At 51.2% G+C, this 20,871-nt stretch overlaps 1 protein-coding gene across 1 annotated transcript; it reads left to right on the top strand.

Moving 5' to 3' along the window:
• Positions 1-1,112: 1,112 nt before the first annotated feature.
• Positions 1,113-14,233, top strand: LOC144951363 (ADP-ribosylation factor 1). Its single transcript, XM_078881588.1, has 5 exons — positions 1,113-1,185; positions 7,672-7,846; positions 11,258-11,368; positions 11,640-11,764; positions 12,113-14,233. Exons 2-5 carry the CDS (start codon positions 7,699-7,701, stop codon positions 12,272-12,274), a joined length of 546 nt encoding a protein of 181 aa, XP_078737714.1. The 5' UTR covers positions 1,113-1,185; positions 7,672-7,698; the 3' UTR covers positions 12,275-14,233.
• Positions 14,234-20,871: the final 6,638 nt, after the last annotated feature.

Raw genomic sequence — 20,871 nt, 5'->3', positions numbered from 1 at the left:
ACGTTTTGTTGTTGTCGGGTGACGTCATCTAAGAATCCTGATCGGTGACGTCATCGAAACTGCGCAGGCTTGGTTCATGACGTCATCGTACAGGAGGGACTCGGGGATTCTAGATTTGAAGCTTTCGTGACTGCAAGGATTCATACTCTTAGTTCTTTCGGTAAAGTCACGTAGGTAAAAAATGAAATTAAAATTTATAAAATAAAATAAAAATCACGACTTGATGCATCAAATCTGGCTGTGACGGTCCCACCTGATGACGGAGACTTGTGTTGCCTCCGAAACGTCGTGATTTTTATTTTATTTTTATTAATTTAATTATTTTTTTTACCTACGTGACTTTACCGAAAGAACTAAGAGTATGGACTCTAGGATGCCCCTGCGGACCTTATCGTGCCGTCACCCGGCGGGAACGAGCCGATGACGTCATTTTTACCGTTCGCGGAACGGTGACACGTGACGACATCACAAAGTGTGCTCTCTCTTGATGATGTCACCACAGCGCAATTGCTTCGTCGTCGCGCTTGCGCGGTGACGTCACGCATCGCTTGCGCGGTGACGTCACGCGTCGCTTGCGCGGGCACGTCACGCGTCGCTTGCGCGGGGACGTCGCTTGCGCGCTGACGTCACGCGTCGCTTGGGCGGCGACATCACGCGTCGCTTGCGCGATGACGTCCCGAATCGCTTGCGCGGTGACGTCACGCGTCGCTTGCGCTGTGCCGTCAACTGTCGCTTGCGCGGTGACGTCACGCGTCGCTTGGGCGGCGACATCACGCGTGGCTTGCGCTGTGCCGTCAACTGTCGCTTGCGCGGTGACGTCTCGCGTCGCTCGCGCGTTGACGTCACGCGACGCTTGCGCGATGACGTCCTGAATCGCTTTCGCGGTGACGTCACGCGTCGCTTGCGCTGTGCGTCAACTGTCGCTTGCACGGTGACGTCTCGCGTCGCTCGCGCGTTGACGTCACGTGACGCTTGCGCGATGACGTCCCGAATCGCTTGTGCGGTGACGTCACGCGTCGCTTGCGCGGTGCCGTCAACTATCGCTTGCGCGGTGACGTCACGCGTCGCTCGCGCCCCCCCCCCTCCCGCAACAAACAAAGCGGGCGCGTGACGTCACGGGTGACGTGGCGCGAGGTGAGGGGGAAGCAGCCGGACGCCATTTTGAGCCTCGCCGGGAGCCGCCAGGTACCGAGTTCGTCCCCGCGCGGCTCCGCGTTCCCCCCCTCGCTCCGCCGCTCTCGTGCTCCCCTCGCCTCCCTTCGCCCGGGCACCCGCGGAGTCACCGCGGCTTCCACCGCGCCCGCCGCCCGCCGACGTCGCCAGCGTCGAGGCGGCGACGGCTGAAGGAGACGAAGCGGCCGCCGCCCCGCGCCGCGCGCTTTCCCCGCCGCTCTCCGCCATTTCCACCCCTCCCCTCGCGCCCCCCCCCACCACCACCGCGGCGGCCTTGTTCGCTAGGCCGCGGAGCGGAAGCCTTGGGGCTCGCCTGGAAGCACCGCCTGGGGAGGCGACCCACACGCGGGGGGTTCAGCTATCCGAGAGACGGTACCGCGGTCGTCGTCGCCGTCTTGGGAGGATATTTTGTATTTGTTTAGTTTCGTGTCGTCAGGCGTGTTGTTAATGCCCTTTGAGATTCCGTTCTTTCATAATGTCATTGGGTTTATGATCGAAATCGTTCGGCTGCGCCCGAGTATAGCTTTATCGTGTGACGTCCCCGAATTGTCTTGTGACATACACATCACTTGTGTTAGTGCAGTCTCTACAGGGAGGATAACGCCATAGAATGTCAGTGAGCATACGAACGTTAAAGACGTCGTCTGGACTGCGACCGGGGAGTGAGGTGGGGCCTGCGTGCAGGACACGTCGCCACGAAGGACGATTGGCCTGTGAGCGAGACAAACTTGCGGTTTGGCAGCTAAATGAAGGAACGCTGTCTCGAGAACGTCCACACGGGCGATGGAGAAGATGAGAGTGTTTAGCTCTTGTGCAAGATGATGCTAGACCGTGGGTCGTTAACATCGCAGGAGATTTTCGGCTGCTGTTGGGGGCCTTTAGTCAGCGAGTGGATTGACCCACGACTGTTTTCGGAGTGGAAGGTCGACGTTACGGTCTTGGGAAACAATGTTCGGGGTACAGTTTGAGTTCGGTGTAAGGCAGAGAGGGACAGGGAAGTCCTACGGTCACCGCGCTTGTAAAGCACGTTTAGTGTTATTCCAAGTGCCGAAGTAAGAGTAAAAGTTCTAATCGCAAGGCCGGCGGTCCTTAAACGCCGCGCGAGAGGTTACAATTCAATGTTAATGTCACCGCTTCATGTTCGTAGCTAGGCTATTTAAATGCATCAGGGTGTGTGTCGTGGCTTGTAATGCTATAACTGATATGTTGAAAGTGAATGTGCTTAGGGTGTATACTTCACGTGACAATCACATTCAAATTTGTATTATTTGAAAATGACAGTCGGACTAATCGATTAACATTGTTCACAAGTGAACTTTTCGTCATCGGTCATGGTCAGTCCACTGTTGGATGACGGCTTCCGCAAACCGTGCGTCTCGCAATGTATGGATCCGCCTAGCGCTCGAACACGAAATTTCTTTGGAGCGATGTGTTCTTATTGCATCGCTTTACATGACGGAACTGAGGACGAATCCCCACCATACGTGGCCGAGTTTGAAAACACATCCTCGTATGTGTGTTTTCTTATACGGCAGTAATTGACGATAATTACGGCAGTTTTTGTTCCATTGGAGAACAAACGAAGGGAATACCCTTCAATATCCCAGCACCTCAAGCGAATATATTCCTGTGAATTGACACTTGTTTTTCAGCTTAAAAAATAAATCCATCTCTGCTTCAAAAATAGCGACAATAAATTGGTTCATGCTTTTGCCAATCCGTTGCCAATTCAAGTCTCCGCATGAGATGTATTTTGTGTGACTTTGCCCACAACTTCTTAACCACGTCGGTTTGTTGTTCGATGATGAAGTGATGGGGCAGGGACGGGTTAAAGATATCCATCACCACCGATGATGCCAGCTTTGGCCAGTATTCTAACTCGAGTTGTCAGGTGCAGTTAAGCTTTGTATTTGGCCATCGTTTATTTATCTCATATTGCTTTAAAGTGAATGACAAAACGAGATGAACTTTAAAAAAAAATTGTTGTGGTTATTAAACCACCCATCGAAATAAATCTGCTTACTCTTTGGTTATTTCGGTAAAGTCACGTAGAAAGAAAATAAATTAAATAATACAATACGACGGTTCGATTGCAACACAAGCAATCGTCATCAGGTAGATCTAAAAAACTAAATTAGTTCCACCTGATGACGGTTGCTTGTGTTGCAATCGAAACGTCGTATTCTATTATTTAATTTATTTTCTTTCTACGTGACTGTACCGAAAGAACCAAAGAGTAATTCCTGCAATCACGAAAGCTTCAAATAAATCTGCTTGTACAGTGTTTTCTTTTTTTTAAGTGTCTTGGCAAGCATCCAAAATAAGCAGCACTCCACAACTCATCCAATCGGAGAGACATTTTGACTGGTGCTAAAGTGGAGATTGGGATAGGGCCCTGTAGATTGTGTCGCTGGACTGTGCTCGTTACCAAATCAGCACTGCGGTTTGTGTGTGTGTGTGCCGAGAGTTGGCAGAGTGCCGTAAATCTGCCAATCAATCTGCGCTGTTGATTCATAAAACCTGCGTCTTCTCTTCGATGACACCTCTGCTGTGTCAGTGAACTTTTGCCGCACCACCCATAGCGGCTGCAGTGCCCCGTGCTGACATCACTGTCTTTGGGTGGTGTATGCCATCTGGAGGTGAATCTGTGTGTGTGTGTTCACGAACATCACTTTCCATAGCAGCCTGCTATAGGCTCTTTGAGATATATTGGTCATTGAGTGTAGGTTTGTATGTGAGCAGCATATAACTTAGCATATTGCTGCATGAAACTGGGCTACTCGAGTATGATTCCTGGCCACGGTTAACATCATTATCAAGTGATATCCGAACAACTCCTGAGCCTCGTTTAGATCGAATCAGCTCTTTAGTTAATACTTGGTGCAGTGTGTAAATGAAACATCAGCACTGAGTAATACACACGCAGCTGGGTGTGGTGCTTAGCCACATCACCCTCTAGCACTCGCGGCATTTGCCCCAGCATCCTGTATGGCTATAGAGGCGGGGGGTGGGGGTCGGGGCGATCTTTGGCTGCCGAGGGCCCCGGTTAAAGAGTCTCTGTGTTGGTGCCGCGTGGCACAAAAGTGTCCGCGCGGGCCCCTTGACTGCGCCACACGCTTTCCCGGCTGAGTAAACAAGGCGCAGAGTAATCGCGCGCTCCCCCCTTAAAGTGACACTCGACAAACGCACTCGCTGTGTCTAGAGACGCTCGCCACTGGAAGCCTGACGATGAGACACAATGCCCCAGGTTTCCGTTGTGCGAGTTTGGGTTACCACCATGCAGCTGGGATATCCGATTAGTTGAGACCAGCGTGACGTGGCTGATTTTGCCTGCGACGTCACCATGCACTCCGCCACCCGTGACCTCCCATCCAGCGGCGCACGTGGGGACAGGCGACACTTTTTCCCCCCTCCAGTTCATGAGTTGAGTATCGCTAATTGGCAGAGTCATCGATTACCGAGTAGGTGTTGCGGTTGTGCTGCCCTGGAGCTTAACGTTGGGACATTTTAGCATTTTGCTTGTCCTTTGCCCGCAGCACCTCAGATTAGCACGGTTGGCTCCACCGTACGATGCAGGAGAAGTTCAACATACGCATTGTGCCGAACAGCAAGTGTCACAACCTGAGTACACATCAGAGAGCAACTGATCTAGATCTAAGTGCAGATCCATGGCTGAATGAGGGAGTGGGGGTTGGGGGTGGGGCATTTGTTTAACCATACTTGACAATGCTTGTTGTTAGCCAAGATGGGGAGGGGGGGCAGGACTGGTTCGGTTGTCACTCACCGCTGACGTTAGCCTTTGTCTCTTGTCGAGTCGTGTATGTTCGGCTTGGGCCAGAGCACATTGGCCACTGAGATACAATGAAAGAAATCCGTTATCGGCTCTTGCGTTTGATTGTCGAAGCTCCACAGACGTGCAAAGTATGCTGGCAGTGTGAATGTCTGTTGACAGGAGGAGAGGTTCTATTTGTACAAGGGTTCTTGCGTTCTCCGAGCGCACCCTGGCAGTGCCAGCGTGTGCCCTGCGCCAGGGTCTCGTCAGTTTCTAGGCGTGTGCCGACGGGGTCACGTGACGCCACACGATGTCGTCATCTGTACGTGTGACCACTGATCTACCGCATGTCTACAACTCTCTTATCGCTTTTTTATCTGACTATACTCAAGTCACAAGTCAGTTGTTTTAAATCCACTGCTGGATGAAGGCGTTCGAGAGCTCTCACCATCTCAGTCCTGCGACGTAACATGTATGTTGAATTTCTTTCGCACACTACGTAGCCAACCGTGTGCTAATCCTAAGTGCTTGTCTATCTATCGCCTTTATCTCTGGCATCTCGACAATTGGTATCTCTTGTATGCGTCTTGTTTTGTCTCTTTCAACTCAACGATCGGTATTTATCATCCAACTCTTATTCGGTCACCCTTTCTTTCCCATCACCCGTCCTATCGTCAGCGTACAGCTTTCTCGTCTCTGTCTACGCTCTGCTTCTCCTGTCTTCACCGACCCCGCACTGGCCAGTGCGTTGAGGCTCGCTGAAATGACCCCCGCCGCACGCACGGCGCGGGGGCGGGTGGCCGCTCCTCCAGCAGTGGATTGAAAGAAACCGATCTCGTTAGAGGTCGGCACGCGCGTCGTGGCAGTTTTGACGGTGACGTAGTTGAGCGCGCGCGTTAAAAGGGCGCTCCTGTGACGGCGGTTAATTTTTTGTTGCTGTCATGGCCGACTTGGGTTTTTTTTTTTGGGGCGAGGTTCAGGATTGCAAAATAGTTTGCGGCGTGGGTGTCCCGTTTCCCCTCGCACTTTTGCTGCCACTGGCAGCCTCTCGAGTGAGTGCAAGAGTCGTGAGACTACGGGAATCAGACGCGCACTGTGTCACTACAGCGTGGCCGATTTTTAGCAAGAAACACGTACGTGCGTGCACCGTGTGTAATAGCCACGTCGTTTTTTAAGCATAGGCCCAGATCAAGCAGCCAGAAACAAACAGCTTTCAACTGCATACGAGTGTAACAGCTTTATTGAATTTAGCGAGGTTCTTGTAAAAGTTTGGAGAATAGAGACTATGATGGGGAGGGGAAAACCGAAGCGGAGCAGTGCGAGGGGAAAAAGCAGAGAGAATATTGTGGCGACCTGCAGTGTGGTCGGTGGGTGGGTGAGTGGATGGATGAGTGTTGGGACCTTTAGTGTGGTGGTTGAACGCTGTGGATGTGACAATGCGAGTTTATTCTTCCAAAAAACACATTCTTCAATAGGGTTTTTTTGTTTCGTGCTTGTGCACCACCGCTAATGCAGCAGCAGCATCACCGGATAATCATTTTAAAGAAAGCTAATTTCAACAACTGCAGTCAATATTCTTTGGGTCTTTCGGTAAAGCCACGTAGATAGAAAAACAATATTACGACGTTTCGATATCAACACAAAAAATATAGCGGGAGAACTACTGAGGCAGGAAAAAAAATGTTCTGCCTCAGTAGCTCTCCCGTTATATTTGTTCACCTGATGACGATTGCTTGTGTTGCAATCGAAACGTCGTGATATTTTTATTATTTTTTCTATCTACGTGGCTTTACCGAAAGACCCAAAGAATATGTATTCCTGCAGTCACGAAAGCTTTAAGTCAACTGCAGTCAATCTTCGCTTATTGAGAGGTTGCCCATTCTCCTTTGCTACCACCACCTCCCCCCCAGTCTGGAACTTTCCCAGAAATCTGTGCTGTTGACTCCCTGCCCGTATTCAAAGCTATGCTCAGACCATTCCTTGTTTTCCTCTGCCTGTGGCTGCTGAATGTCTTGAGCGCGATGAAATACATACGCCCCATTATTCTGTACAGCGCCACGGGGCGCGGTTGCATTTCCTGTTTGGCAATCCACTGCTTGATGAGAACCTCCCTGCGCTGTGAGGGTCGTGAACGTTTTGGACTACTTCACCACCCGGGTCAGTGCAGGTTGTTGAAAAGGGCATTCCGGGGGGAGGGACCGCTTCGGATGGATATCACTAGCCACGGCCGGGAATTGGAACTCGTGTCGCCGGGTTTAAAGCTGTGCTGTCGTGGCTATGCCTGTTATCTAGCACCGTGGAGACGCGGCTTGGCGGATTGCACCAAATCTTTTGAAACATTTGAGATCCTCTGAAAGGTGCTTTATAACGATAATTGTCATTTTGACTTAAAAACTCCCTTCGCGTGGGTGTCGTTCGTGGAGGTGCTATACACCCTGGCTCGCCCAGGAGTAGGTGATATGGCAAAATGTGGACTTGTGTCACCGGTCCCCGTCTGTATGGGATAGATGTTGGAAAGCGTTCTTAATGGAAACTTGATTAGAATCTCTTTTAACCGTTGGTTTTGTTCTGCCCAACTTCCATAGGGCAGGTGCCACCACGAAACCGCAGCCATGGGTGTGTCACCGGTTCCCGTCTGTATGGGATAGATGTTGGAAAGCGTTCTTAATGGAAACTTGATTAGAATCTCTTTTAACCGTTGGTTTTGTTCTGCCCAACTTCCACAGGGCAGGTGCCACCACGAAACCGCAGCCATGGGGAACATGTTTGCGAACCTCTTCAAGGGCCTCTTCGGCAAGAAGGAGATGCGAATCCTGATGGTGGGACTCGACGCCGCTGGCAAGACCACCATCCTCTACAAGCTCAAGCTGGGAGAGATCGTCACCACCATCCCCACAATAGGCACGACCCCCTCCCCTTCCCCTCAACTCCTTCACTGACACCTACTTTGTGTAGATTATGGTAGAGGCAAGTGGACCCCATCCTATCAACCGTGGGCATAATGGATTGTCCCACCCTCTCCACCATCGCCAACATTGTGTGGATAGAACGGACCTACCAACACCCCCCACCCCATCTGCCTTGTGTGCATAATGGTAGTCCACCTCAGTCTACCTTGCTTGTACAGACGGTGTAATAATCTGTCACCCTCCACAAACCCAGTATATAATTGTGGTATGGTCTGTCCCCCCTCCACCTCATCTGTACACGTCGTGGAATGGTCCGCCACCCTCGACCATGCTCCATGGTGGTCAGCAGAGGGCAGTGCAGCACCATTGTTGTGCCGTAAATCTATGCTCCATCTATGCTCCATGCTTTTATCAACCCGCTCTCACCAATGTGGCGAAGTTTGGTCAAATAAGCCTTATGACCCATACGGTATGGGCAGGCCTACATATCCAGCAGTGGATTGACAAAAAACTTGTCAGTCATTATGTATTCTTAGGTTTTTTTGGTAAAGTCACGTAGGTAAAAAATTAAAATTAATAAAAATAAAAATCACGACGTTTCGGAGGCAACACAAGCTTCCGTCTTCAGGTGGAACCGTCACAGCACGATAGCTGTATCAAGTGAGAGAAATTCCGTGAAAACAGTCCTTGTATATATACTGGTTGAGGGTGGGAGGAGCCAAGGTAGGCCCTGGATATTATTATTGTGAGGTTCGGTGCGGCTGAAGCGCGCTGTTAGGAATGAGCCTTTGTTGTGTAGACTGGTTGAACTCGGAGGTTCCAAGAGTTGTTCAGGTGCGGCTGATGTAAAGGTGCGCGTAAATGGGACTGAGCCTTTTGTTATGTAGAGGTGGTGCGGCTGAAACCGCTGCCAGGAATGAGTCTTTGTTGTGTAGACTGGTTGAACTGGGAAGTTCCAAGAGTTGTTAAGGTGCGGCTGCTGTAAAGGTGTAAATGGGACTGAGCCTTTTGTTATGTAGAGGTGGTGCGGCTGAAACCACTGCCAGGAATGAGTCTTTGTTGTGTAGACTGGTTGAACTGGGAGGTTCTAAGAGTTGTTATGGTGCAGCTGATGTAAAGGTGCGGCTGCTGTGAATGGGACTGAGCCTTTGTTATGTAGATGAAACAGCACTTTGCTACGTTCCTGGGATTAATTCTAGATTTGCCAAATATGTGTGGTAAAACTTAAAGTAGGAAAACCAGTGTGTGAAAAAAGAAGAAACTATACGGTAACTGAAGAATAGTGCCTGTCAAATAAGATGGTCCAAATATGTGTAGTTAAATCTTTTTTGCATGGTTAATAACATCTTTCCAATGATTACTAAGTTTGTACCCATCATCACGGTTGAAATTATGTCAGTGTTTGTATATTTGGATGGCTTCGTGTACAAACCTTTGATGGTAGCCAGGAGGTTTGCAGAGCACCTTGGTCTCGGAAAAGACAATTTCATGAGAGCCCACAGCGTTGTAGCAATGATCGGCAACAGCGGAAGAATCAGTTTTGCCGTGTTTCAGATCTGACTTGTGCTCGCGGACATGATCAGAGATATGACGTTTGGTTTCTCCAATGTAGCAATCACCACAACTGCAACTCGGTTTGTAGACTCCAGGGTATTGTAAGTCAGGAATGACATCTTTCACAGATGGAATTAGATCACGGATTTTATGTACTGTACTGAATCGGACTTGGATCTTATGTTTGTATAAAATTTTGGAGATCTTTTTGGTCACGTCTGCTATGTATGGCAACGTGATAGTTTTGATCGGAGTTTCATGTGGCTGTTTCTGTATGGTGGGAGAAACAGCTTGGCGGATGGTGCGGTCAGAGTATCCGTTCATCCTGAGGGCCCGATGTACATGTCTTAATTCACTGGCCAGGTGGTGTTGGTCAGAAATGCCATGAGCTGTTTGGTATTGCGTTTTGATGAGATAATTCTTTTGAGATGGGTGGTGGTGGGAATCAGGTTTCAAGTAGGAATCTGTGTGGGTGGCTTTCCTGTAGACAGAATGTCCCAAGGATCCGTCAGGTCTCCTCTCAAACAGAATATCTAAGAATGGTAGTTTACCATCTTTCTCCACTTCCATGGTGAATCTGATGGATGGGTGTCTGGAATTGATGTGGTCCAAGAAGTGGTTCAATGCTGGGAGGCCATGTGGCCAAATGACGAAAGTGTCATCCACATACCTCTTCCACAGGGAAGGACGCAGGGTTGATGTCTGGATGGCGTCTGATTCAAACTTATCCATGAACATGTTGGCTATCACTGGTGACAAGGGGGAGCCCATAGGGGTACCCTCATTCTGTTTGTAGAAGGTGCCATTCCAGGTAAAATAAGTGTTGGTGAGACAATGCCTAACCAGTGCAGGTACATCCGAATTCAATCCATGTTGGACCAAGTCCTCAATTATTGTTAGGGTGTCAGGTACTGGGACTTTGGTAAACAGAGATACTACATCAAAACTGACGAGGATGTCATCAGGAGATAGTACCATTTCCTTGACCATAGAGAGTAATTGGGTTGAGTTGAGTACTGCCGAAGAGGTCTTGCCTGTGAAGGGAAGCAGAGTATCTGATAGAAACCGGGCTCATTCCTGGCAGCGGTTTCAGCCGCACCACCTCTACATAACAAAAGGCTCAGTCCCATTTACACGCACCTTTACATCAGCCGCACATTAACAACTCTTGGAACCTCCGAGTTCAACCAGTCTACACAACAAAGGCTCATTCCTAACAGCGTGCTTCAGCCGCACCGAACCTCACAATAATAATATCCAGGGCCTACCTTGGCTCCTCCCACCCTCAACCAGTATATATACAAGGACTGTTTTCTTGGAATTTCTCTTACTTGATACAGCTATCGTGCTGTGACGGTTCCACCTGAAGACGGAAGCTTGTGTTGCCTCCGAAACGTCGTGATTTTTATTTTATTTTACTTCTATAAATTTTTATTTTTTACCTACGTGACTTTACCGAAAAAACCTAAGAATATGAATCCTTGCAGTCACGAAAGCTTCAAATCTAGAGTCATTATGTAGTTGTGTCTATATATGGATGTGTGGATACATGTGTGTATCAGTTAACCTGCAATACTTGGGTCTGTATCATGACCTCCTGGCAGCAGATAGGCTTGGAAACTTCTTATGAAAGGCTCAAAGTGTACCTAGCCTGGTACCAGTTCTGTGATGACAATCAGAGGCCTGGGCAGGCCCTCAATCCACCGCTGGATTGACGGACAAAATAACTTTACACGTGACATATTTGCTTCTGCCTTCATAGCTACTGTGCCTGTATGGTCATGAGGTCCATTGCTGGCTGGCATCCGTCTCACCACTTCCGCGCGTGTCTGCGTGCCTGTCCGTCCAGGTTTCAACGTAGAAACAGTGGAGTACAAGAACATCAGCTTCACGGTGTGGGACGTGGGCGGCCAGGACAAGATCAGGCCTCTGTGGCGTCACTATTTCCAAAACACACAGGGTACGCCTTTTTTATTTTCCCTGTTTTGCGAAACTTTATTGCGTCCGCTTCGAACCCCCCCCCCCCCCCCTTAATCATATCAACGTGGAATTTCCACGGCCTGACTCCGCCACGTGAGGCCGCCAATTGCAGGCGTCGGCGGTTGGTGGCCTTCATCCAGCAGTGGAGCGAGTGTTGCCAACGACGGCAACGGTGGCGATCGTGGTCCCCACTGTCGGTTGAGTCGTTCTTCCCCGCGTGCGTGCTCGCGCCGTCGCCCCCTCGCGAGCAGGGCTCATCTTCGTGGTGGACAGCAACGACCGGGAGCGAGTGAACGAGGCGCGCGAGGAGCTGATGCGGATGCTGGCAGAGGATGAGCTCAGGGACGCCGTGCTGCTCGTCTTCGCCAACAAGCAGGTGGGCGCTAGCGGCTGGGGTGCGGCCGGGACAGGTGGGGGGGGTGGGCCGCGGGGTGTAGGGGGGTGTGAGCGCTATTAGTTTGTGGCAGCCTCTAATGTTTTTAAACGAATGTACGAGCGTGCAAACGAGTGGCGGTTAGAGACTGCGCGACGACGCAGCGCGCGGTAGACCCGAGTCCTCGGAACGAGTGACGGGCCCAATCGATGAGCCGACGAGGATGCTCATCGCACCTCCGATTAGCACGGTTGGCCGGCTACGTACGGTGCGAAATAAGTTCTGCATGCATACATGCTGACGGCGACGGTTGCTCGACGCGTGTCGTCGTCCCCCCCTCTTCATGCGCAGGACCTGCCCAACGCGATGAACGCGGCCGAGATCACGGATAAGCTGGGCCTGCACTCGCTGCGCCACCGGAACTGGTACATCCAGGCGACCTGCGCCACCAGTGGGGACGGTCTCTACGAAGGCCTCGACTGGCTCTCCAACCAGCTCAAGAACCAAAAATGATCCCACCACTACCACTACTACACCGTGCCGCCCTGTACCCACCCCCCCGCCCCCTTTACCAATCCAGCCCAACACACCCCCCCCCCCCACCCAAAAAATAAATAAAGCCTACTTGATGTTCGCAAATTTAATCCAATCCAGTCCTGGTTTTCGCCGGTGCGGCCGGGACCCCGCCGTTTTCCTCCGGTAAGAGAGCGTCTTTGGCCGCCGCTGGTCTGGCCGCACCGGGCGTGGCCTCCTGGTTAACCAACACCCCCCTCCCCCCCCCCGTTTAGCCAATCAACAGGAAGCTTAATCCTTCCACTTGTCCCCCCCCTCTCCCAACGCGCCTTTGTATTTTTATCTGCGCACCCTCGCCACACCACCTGCCCGCCGATTTTCCCGCCAGCCCCAACTCCCGCCACCTCCCAAATAATGCGGCACACTCGGTAGGCAGCCCCCTGCTGTCCAGTTGGGGGGAGGGGGGAGAGAGAGCACACCGTAGACATAAGGGATACCTCCAGGAAGACCGTGCTGAGTGAGCCCTCTGGCTTCTAATGTGAAACTCACTTGCTCTTCTAGCAAATGAAGTCCGCTAGGAGTTTTGATTTGGCCGACCAACAGACAACCACGCGGTGGTAACCTCGCCCTCCCGCCCGGCCGCCCACCGCAGTCGTCCCCTTCCCCCCCCCCCCCCCCCAGCGATCCTCCTCCAACGATCCGGCGCCGTCTCTCGGACTCCTTGGCGGCTTGATGTGATGCGGACGTTCGTTAGTGATTGGTCGTTTGTCCAGTGCGCCGCGTCGGACCGTCAGGGTTCGGCCGTTCTGTTTTGTTTGCGGTTGCGTGCGTGTGCGCGTGTGAAGTGCAGCTTTCTCTCCGTGTGTCTCTCTCCTTTCGCCCGCGTCTGCTCGTCGAGAGGTGAGGCGTCTGCGGCGATAAATAACGACGGCGATCTCCGTCGTTTACGAGCGTGGCGTCGAGTCTGGCGCCGGCGCCTTGGGCAAAACAAAAAAACCGGAAGTGCGACTTGGAACAAAAAAGTGAAACGGTTGGTACCCTGGCCGCAAGGGAAAGGGTGGGAAGATAGGGAGGGGGGTACATTTCAGTACGCGGAGATCAAGAGCCAGTCCGGTGGCTTAAGCCCCGTCTCCCAGCCAAACCCCATCATCGGCTAACCCAACAATCCCTGGTCCTGAGCCCTGTTGCACCTGCGGGAGCCCCGTTTCCACTGCTTGTCCCCAGCGTTCACTCGTGGTGTTTGTTCTCACAGCTCTGACGGTGCAGTTCCCACCACCACGCAATGACTGCTCACTCCAGCCTCCTCGAGCTCTCCTGTCATGACCCCCCACCCCTTACTAACTATCCGGCTACCACCCCCCCCCCCTTCAATTATGATGACCCAGCCCACAATCATTGCTCCACCCCCCCACACGAGTCGCCCCACGAGCCACTTTCTACATTTCATGCCGAGCAGCCGCCACGCCGTGTTGGTGGTCGAGCCGGTGGCAGCCCCCCGGGGGTGGTGGGGCTTCGCGCACCGTCATAGCAACAGCAGCAGCAGTGTGCGTGGTTTGGTTACTGGGGCAAGTTCGGTCACTTGAGCAGTGTTTGATCTTCAATATTATTTTCTTTTTGTTTAGATGAACTTTTTTTAGTTTTGTTATTTTTGGGTATTTCTACCCTTGGAGTTTTATTTTTTTGGTGTGAGGATGCACTGCTGTACTGAAGCACTCTGAATGGAGGTGGGCGACCCTCTCCCTCCCCCCTCTCCATGCCCCCCCCAACCCACCTCCTCCCCCCTGCCGCCCCCCACGTCTCCGAGCCTTCATGGTATCGGACAATGAAAGGAGAAAGCAAACCGCATCCAGACGCACCCATCGGTTTAAGCATGTACATGGATATTGTCTTCAGTACATTGTGTGACGAAGTGATCATTCCTTGTATGAAAGTACTAGAATAAAGAGGAGATAACGTTGAGTCCCTTCTCTGTTCGTCACTCCACTGCAGGCGGTGTCCACCATGGGCAGGAAGCAGAGGTCGCAACCGGGTACCCGATACCCGTACCATACCCGATACCCGGCTACCCGTACCCGGCTGGGTACGGGTACCCGTTTGCGACTCTGGTGCAGCCGGGTACGGGTACGGGTAAGTCACTGGTGAGTAACCGTTTGTCACTCATTTTTTAACGTCTTGTCTCTTCTCACAATTCAAGTTCCTAGAATCAACCCACCTGTGCCTGCAATATGGCTTCATCCCAGAGGTCGCAATCGGGTACCCGTACCCTACCCAATACCCGTACGGGTAGCCGGGTATCAGGTAGGGTACGGTACCCGTTTGCGACCTTGGTGCGGCCGGGTACGGGTAAGGAATCAAAACCCGTTTGCGACCTCTGGCAGGAAGCTTCGCCTACAGACCCCCCCTCGTGTTTCACACACGCGCTTGGTATTCTCATTCTGCACAAGTTTCTCCATTTCTAGTGGTTTTGACCTCTTGTCAAAAGACAACGCTCCAACATTAATTTGGTGGCAAGTCTTGTGAACGGCGACCGCGCTCGTGTACGTTTTTTTTGTCATCAGCGGTCTAAATGTTTACAGAAAGACCCCCGCGCCAGCAGTTGGCCGTCTCGTGCGGTACCGACGACGGGCACGGGCAGCACACGCTTGCGGAGTAGCGTTTCGAATTTTGCAAATGTGAAACCCTTGACCCCTTGCACTCCTGCGCACGACGTCGAGGGTGGGGGGGGGGGGATTTGTCGCAGTGTCAACTTCGAGCGAGGCGCACAGCGCGCGTCGTCGTACAGTTTTATTTGTACGCCGCAGTATTAAACGGGGCGGGCACTGGGTTCAAACGAAGAAACCTCTCTGCAATGAGCGGCGAGCGTGTTACCACATCAGGTCACCGCCCTCATCCAGCAGTGGATCTGTACACGCACACAGATCTGGCGCAAGGCATCACAAACAGAATTGCACGTTAACTGATGATCTTTTGCATGCCAACCAATTATCCCTTTTGGGGCCGATAACTTTTATCACTACTTTGTGGGTAAATCGGTCAACAGTGTGGTTGTCTTTTGGCTATACTCGCCTCCGCCACAGGCGTGTGGGATTTCCACCACCGGCTCGGCAAGGCCTGAACGAGAGATGAGCACCAATGCCAGCCACACTTGACTTTGGCGAAACGAATGGCAGCAAACGGAACCATTGATTCCTCACCACAGCTGTAGGTGGCGATACAGGCCCTGGCATGGCCACACGCGCCACTGAAGACCACGTGTTACTAATGATGATGCCGTATTATTAGGTGATCCTGTTGATTAATTGTTTTTTTTTTATTTTCGGTAAGATCACCGCGTGAGTATAATGCCAATGTGTGTCGTGCACCCTCCTCCACCCGACAGTCAAATGAATAAGACTTGTCACGTGAACGAACACGTGCCAATTCATTGTCGACGCTGCTGCAGGAGCAGCAGCAGCTCGCCGCGTTGGCAGTGGTTGGTGCACACAGCGAAATCAAACTCGACATCTTGTCAATAACGACACTGGGTGGCATCAGAAAGATTAAAACAAAAATGTAACGTAATACAGGTGTTTTTTTGGGTTAGATTGCGTTCTAACCCCAAAAAACCGATAGTATGGATGACACTGGTTGTGAAAGCCTACGCGTTAAACCAACAGGTGACGTCTCAAGCAGTGGTGGCCCTTCACAACAACAGAGGCCACAGAGGTTGAGTTGCTGTGAAGAAGGAACATTGCCCGAAACGTGTATATTTTATATACAAGACCACACGCAACACACGATCTTATTGACGAGCTTGTCCGAGATTTTTGTCGCGGTTAGATTGGAGGTCGGTGCGGCGGGGAGAGCCGTGGATATCGGTGGCAGATATCGCTGGGGGGGGGGGTGGTGGGAAGTGGGTCACATAAGCGGATCAATGGATGTCCCTTGGCTGTCCCGAGTAGCGATTTAAGCGAGACGCCGAGGGAACATTCCACTTGCCGCGGTTTATACAGCCGGGGAACACCGAGATTCCAAAATACACGTACGCACACACACACACGTGTACACAGAGACACAATGTTGTACATACGCAACTCGCAGGCACACGACACACGCTCCCAATGCATCCCGTCTCTCTATCTCAGCTGCTCTCTGATCTGCCTCGCCCACTCATCTCACCTGTCTGCCGTCTCCTTCCCTCCAATCCCGTGGAGAACAGCAGAGACGATCACAGCCCTGGGTGTTGGTGGTGGCTGTGTTCACGCGGCCTGTAGTCCGGCACTGTTGGGGGCAAGCTATGGTTGGTGGATCACTGCACGATGAGAGTCGATGAGTGCCATGTCCCTGGTTCGCCACGAGCAGGCAGCACGACAGCTTGACTCATGCCCCCCCCCCTCCCCAACTATTTCCATCCGAGCCGACGTGGGTTTTTCTCCGGGTGCTCCGGGTTCTTCCTCCCACGTGAATAATAATAATAATAACAATCGACTACGACTCGTGACGAATTGGCGGATAAAATGTAAAAAGTAACAAGTATAACCCGTAAAAACAAAGTTTTTCACTATAAATCCTTTATATGCGTGGCGGCTAGAGTCCTCTCGTCCTTTGGCTTGAGATGGCTGCCACCTATGGGTCAGATGATTGCATTGCACCATTAAGTAATTGGTAATTAAATATAATATTTTTTGTCCTAAAAAGTGTAAAATTTTGGAAAAATGTTCACGAACATTAATTGTCACGCACAACGAGTCTGTGTGCAAAATGTCAGCTCGATTGGATCACGGGAATTGGGTTAAAAAACGACCGAAAGATTTGCACGGTCGTAAGCAAGCAAGCAAGTGAACTTAATATAAAGGATTTTAAAAATAGATGATGTTTCGATCGCAACGCAAGCAATCGTCATCTTTCTTACACCTGATGAAGATTCCTTGCGTTGCGATCGAAACGTCGTGATCTATTATTATTTTTTCTACCCACGTGACTTTACCGAAAGAACCAACGAGTATGGATTCCTGCACTCACGAAAGCTACGGATATATATTTTTAATTTTACCGGGGTAAGGTCTCACTAAGCGACGTCGCTATATTTTTTTTCTCAGAAGCGACCTGGCATGCCACAAATGATGGCTCAACCGAGGTGGGCTTATCATCTTCACGTGGTCATTTTTTGGCAACAGCCAAATACTCTTGAACGCGCTATGTTGATAATTAACGCGGAGGGGAAAACCGGAGGATCGAGAGAAAAATCTACGCGACCACGGGGAGAGAGACACGCAAACTCAAAATATTACAGCATGGCGTCAGGGTCGAGATGGGACCCACGACCTCCTGTATACCAGGCGAGGTAGTTAACATCTCCTAGCCACCGTGATCGAGGCTGTTGAATTCAGCAACTAGAGGTATTGCAGATAAGTCGTTTTCAGTTTAAAATGCATAGTTTAACAAGACAATACTTTCCACCATCCTTCAAACCCATTGGTGCAAAAGAGCTAAGTTTTTGTTTACATACTATCTTGATTTGAAGCTTTCGTCACTACAGGAATCCATACTCTTTGGTTATTTCGGTAAAGTCACGTAGGTATAAAAAAAAACAATAGATCACGACGTCGCTTGTTGTTGCGATCGATACGTCGTGATCTATTATGTGTTCTACCCACGTGACTTTACCGAAAGAACAAAAGAGTATTCAGTTAAAGTCCAGCCTCGATCACTCTCTCGCTCTGTCTGTGTGTCACTCTCTCGCTCTGTCTGTGTGTCACTCTCTCGCTCTGTCTGTGTGTCACTCTCTCGCTCTGTCTGTGTGTCACTCTCTCGCTCTGTCTGTGTGTCACTCTCGCTCTGTCTGTGTGTCACTCTCTCGCTCTGTCTGTGTGTCACTCTCTCGCTCTGTCTGTGTGTCACTCTCTCGCTCTGTCTGTGTGTCACTCTCTCGCTCTGTCTGTGTGTCACTCTCTCGCTCTGTCTGTGTGTCACTCTCTCGCTCTGTCTGTGTGTCACTCTCTCGCTCTGTCTGTGTGTCTCTCTCTCGCTCTGTCTGTGTGTCACTCTCTCGCTCTGTCTGTGTGTCACTCTCTCGCTCTGTCTGTGTGTCACTCTCTCGCTCTGTCTGTGTGTCACTCTCTCGCTCTGTCTGTGTGTCACTCTCTCGCTCTGTCTGTGTGTCACTCTCTCGCTCTGTCTGTGTGTCACTCTCTCGCTCTGTCTGTGTGTCTCTCTCTCGCTCTGTCTGTGTGTCACTCTCTCGCTCTGTCTGTGTGTCTCTCTCTCGCTCTGTCTGTGTGTCTCTCTCTCGCTCTGTCTGTGTGTCACTCTCTCGCTCTGTCTGTGTGTCTCTCTCTCGCTCTGTGTGTCTCTCTCTCGCTCTGTCTGTGTGTCTCTCTCTCGCTCTGTCTGTGTGTCACTCTCTCGCTCTGTCTGTGTGTCTCTCTCTCGCTCTGTGTCTCTCTCTCGCTCTGTCTGTGTGTCACTCTCTCGCTCTGTCTGTGTGTCACTCTCTCGCTCTGTCTGTGTGTCTCTCTCTCGCTCTGTCTGTGTGTCTCTCTCTCGCTCTGTCTGTGTGTCACTCTCTCGCTCTGTCTGTGTGTCTCTCTCTCGCTCTGTGTGTCTCTCTCTCGCTCTGTCTGTGTGTCACTCTCTCGCTCTGTCTGTGTGTCACTCTCTCGCTCTGTCTGTGTGTCTCTCTCTCGCTCTGTCTGTGTGTCACTCTCTCGCTCTGTCTGTGTGTCTCTCTCTCGCTCTGTGTGTCTCTCTCTCGCTCTGTCTGTGTGTCACTCTCTCGCTCTGTCTGTGTGTCACTCTCTCTCTCTGTCTGTGTGTCACTCTCTCTGTCTGTGTGTCACTCTCTCGCTCTGTCTGTGTGTCTCTCTCTCGCTCTGTCTGTGTGTCACTCTCTCGCTCTGTCTGTGTGTAACTCTCTCGCTCTGTCTGTGTGTCTCTCTCTCGCTCTGTCTGTGTGTCTCTCTCTCGCTCTGTCTGTGTGTCACTCTCTCGCTCTGTCTGTGTGTCACTCTCTCGCTCTGTCTGTGTGTCACTCTCTCGCTCTGTCTGTGTGTCACTCTCTCGCTCTGTCTGTGTGTCACTCTCTCGCTCTGTCTGTGTGTCACTCTCTCTCTCTGTCTGTGTGTCACTCTCTCGCTCTGTCTGTGTGTCACTCTCTCGCTGTCTGTGTGTCACTCTCTCGCTCTGTCTGTGTCACTCTCTGTCTGTGTGTCACTCTCTCGCTCTGTCTGTGTGTCACTCTCTCTCTCTGTCTGTGTGTCACTCTCTCGCTCTGTCTGTGTGTCACTCTCTCGCTGTCTGTGTGTCTCTCTCTCGCTCTGTCTGTGTGTCACTCTCTCTGTATGTGTGTCACTCTCTCGCTCTGTCTGTGTGTCACTCTCTCGCTGTCTGTGTGTCTCTCTCTCTCTCTGTCTGTGTGTCACTCTCTCTGTCTGTGTGTCACTCTCTCGCTCTGTCTGTGTGTCTCTCTCTCGCTCTGTCTGTGTGTCACTCTCTCGCTCTGTCTGTGTGTAACTCTCTCGCTCTGTCTGTGTGTCTCTCTCTCGCTCTGTCTGTGTGTCTCTCTCTCGCTCTGTCTGTGTGTCACTCTCTCGCTCTGTCTGTGTGTCACTCTCTCGCTCTGTCTGTGTGTCACTCTCTCGCTCTGTCTGTGTGTCACTCTCTCGCTCTGTCTGTGTGTCACTCTCTCTCTCTGTCTGTGTGTCACTCTCTCGCTCTGTCTGTGTGTCACTCTCTCGCTGTCTGTGTGTCACTCTCTCGCTCTGTCTGTGTCACTCTCTGTCTGTGTGTCACTCTCTCGCTCTGTCTGTGTGTCACTCTCTCGCTCTGTCTGTGTGTCTCTCTCTCGCTCTGTCTGTGTGTCACTCTCCCGCTCTGTCTGTGTGTCACTCTCTCTCTCGTCGTTGTAGATGAGTGGTTCTTAACCTGAATCGCAGCCTGCACCCATTTTGGTTCTCAATCGTAAAAAAAAGTATCATGCTAATAAATACATAGGGGTTGATATCTCGCACCCCCAGGATAAGATGAACCACTGCTGTAGACCCTGAGTCGAATGCGGCTCACGCCAGCCGTGATCAGTGCCGGATTGTCCTCGTAGCAAAAGTAGCAAATGCTACGGGCCCCGCACTTTCAAGTGCCCCGCGCTAAATGCTTTCAAACGATCAATTCACGGTTCAGTGATTCTGCACTTGCTCTACTACCATAGTACTATACCGCCTTCAACTTTTATGAACGGCTGGGTGTTTAAGGAGATTTGTCGTATTATCTGGCTGTATAGCAAATGAAAAAAACACAATTACTTAACTGTGCAAGTAAAAAATTGGTGTTTTAATATGCACGTGTTTCTTATTTATTTACGGCCCCTTTATAACATCATATGCTACAGGCCCCGCACTTAGCTTCATTCGGCGCTGGCTGTGATACGCCCGCTCGAACTCCATCGCTGGTGGTTTATTCAGCACCAAAGATTCCCCCCCCCTCCCCCCGTGTGTAGCCTTGACCGAGTTTTTGGGGGGCAAGTGCTGTGAGCGAGCAGCAATCACCCCCTATGAAAAGCCGGGCACGGCGGCACACGGAGAGGTGGGGTGGCCAGCACCACGCCCGGCCGCCTTTGTCTCCCC

This window comes from Lampetra fluviatilis, chromosome 62, assembly GCF_964198595.1.
Source record: "Lampetra fluviatilis chromosome 62, kcLamFluv1.1, whole genome shotgun sequence".
Taxonomy (NCBI): Eukaryota; Metazoa; Chordata; class Hyperoartia; order Petromyzontiformes; family Petromyzontidae; genus Lampetra; species Lampetra fluviatilis.
The sequence above is the reverse complement of the archived record's forward strand: the minus strand, read 5'-3'. Positions and strand labels throughout refer to the sequence as shown.

Excerpts from the sequence above, each read along its gene's own strand:
- LOC144951363 (XM_078881588.1), top strand. The coding sequence starts at position 7,699 with ATGGGGAACATGTTTGCGAACCTCTTCAAGGGCCTCTTCGGCAAGAAG. Across the intron at positions 7,847-11,257 it reads CACCACCATCCCCACAATAG|GTTTCAACGTAGAAACAGTG; the intron begins GCACGACCCCCT and ends CTGTCCGTCCAG. Across the intron at positions 11,765-12,112 it reads TCGTCTTCGCCAACAAGCAG|GACCTGCCCAACGCGATGAA; the intron begins GTGGGCGCTAGC and ends CTTCATGCGCAG.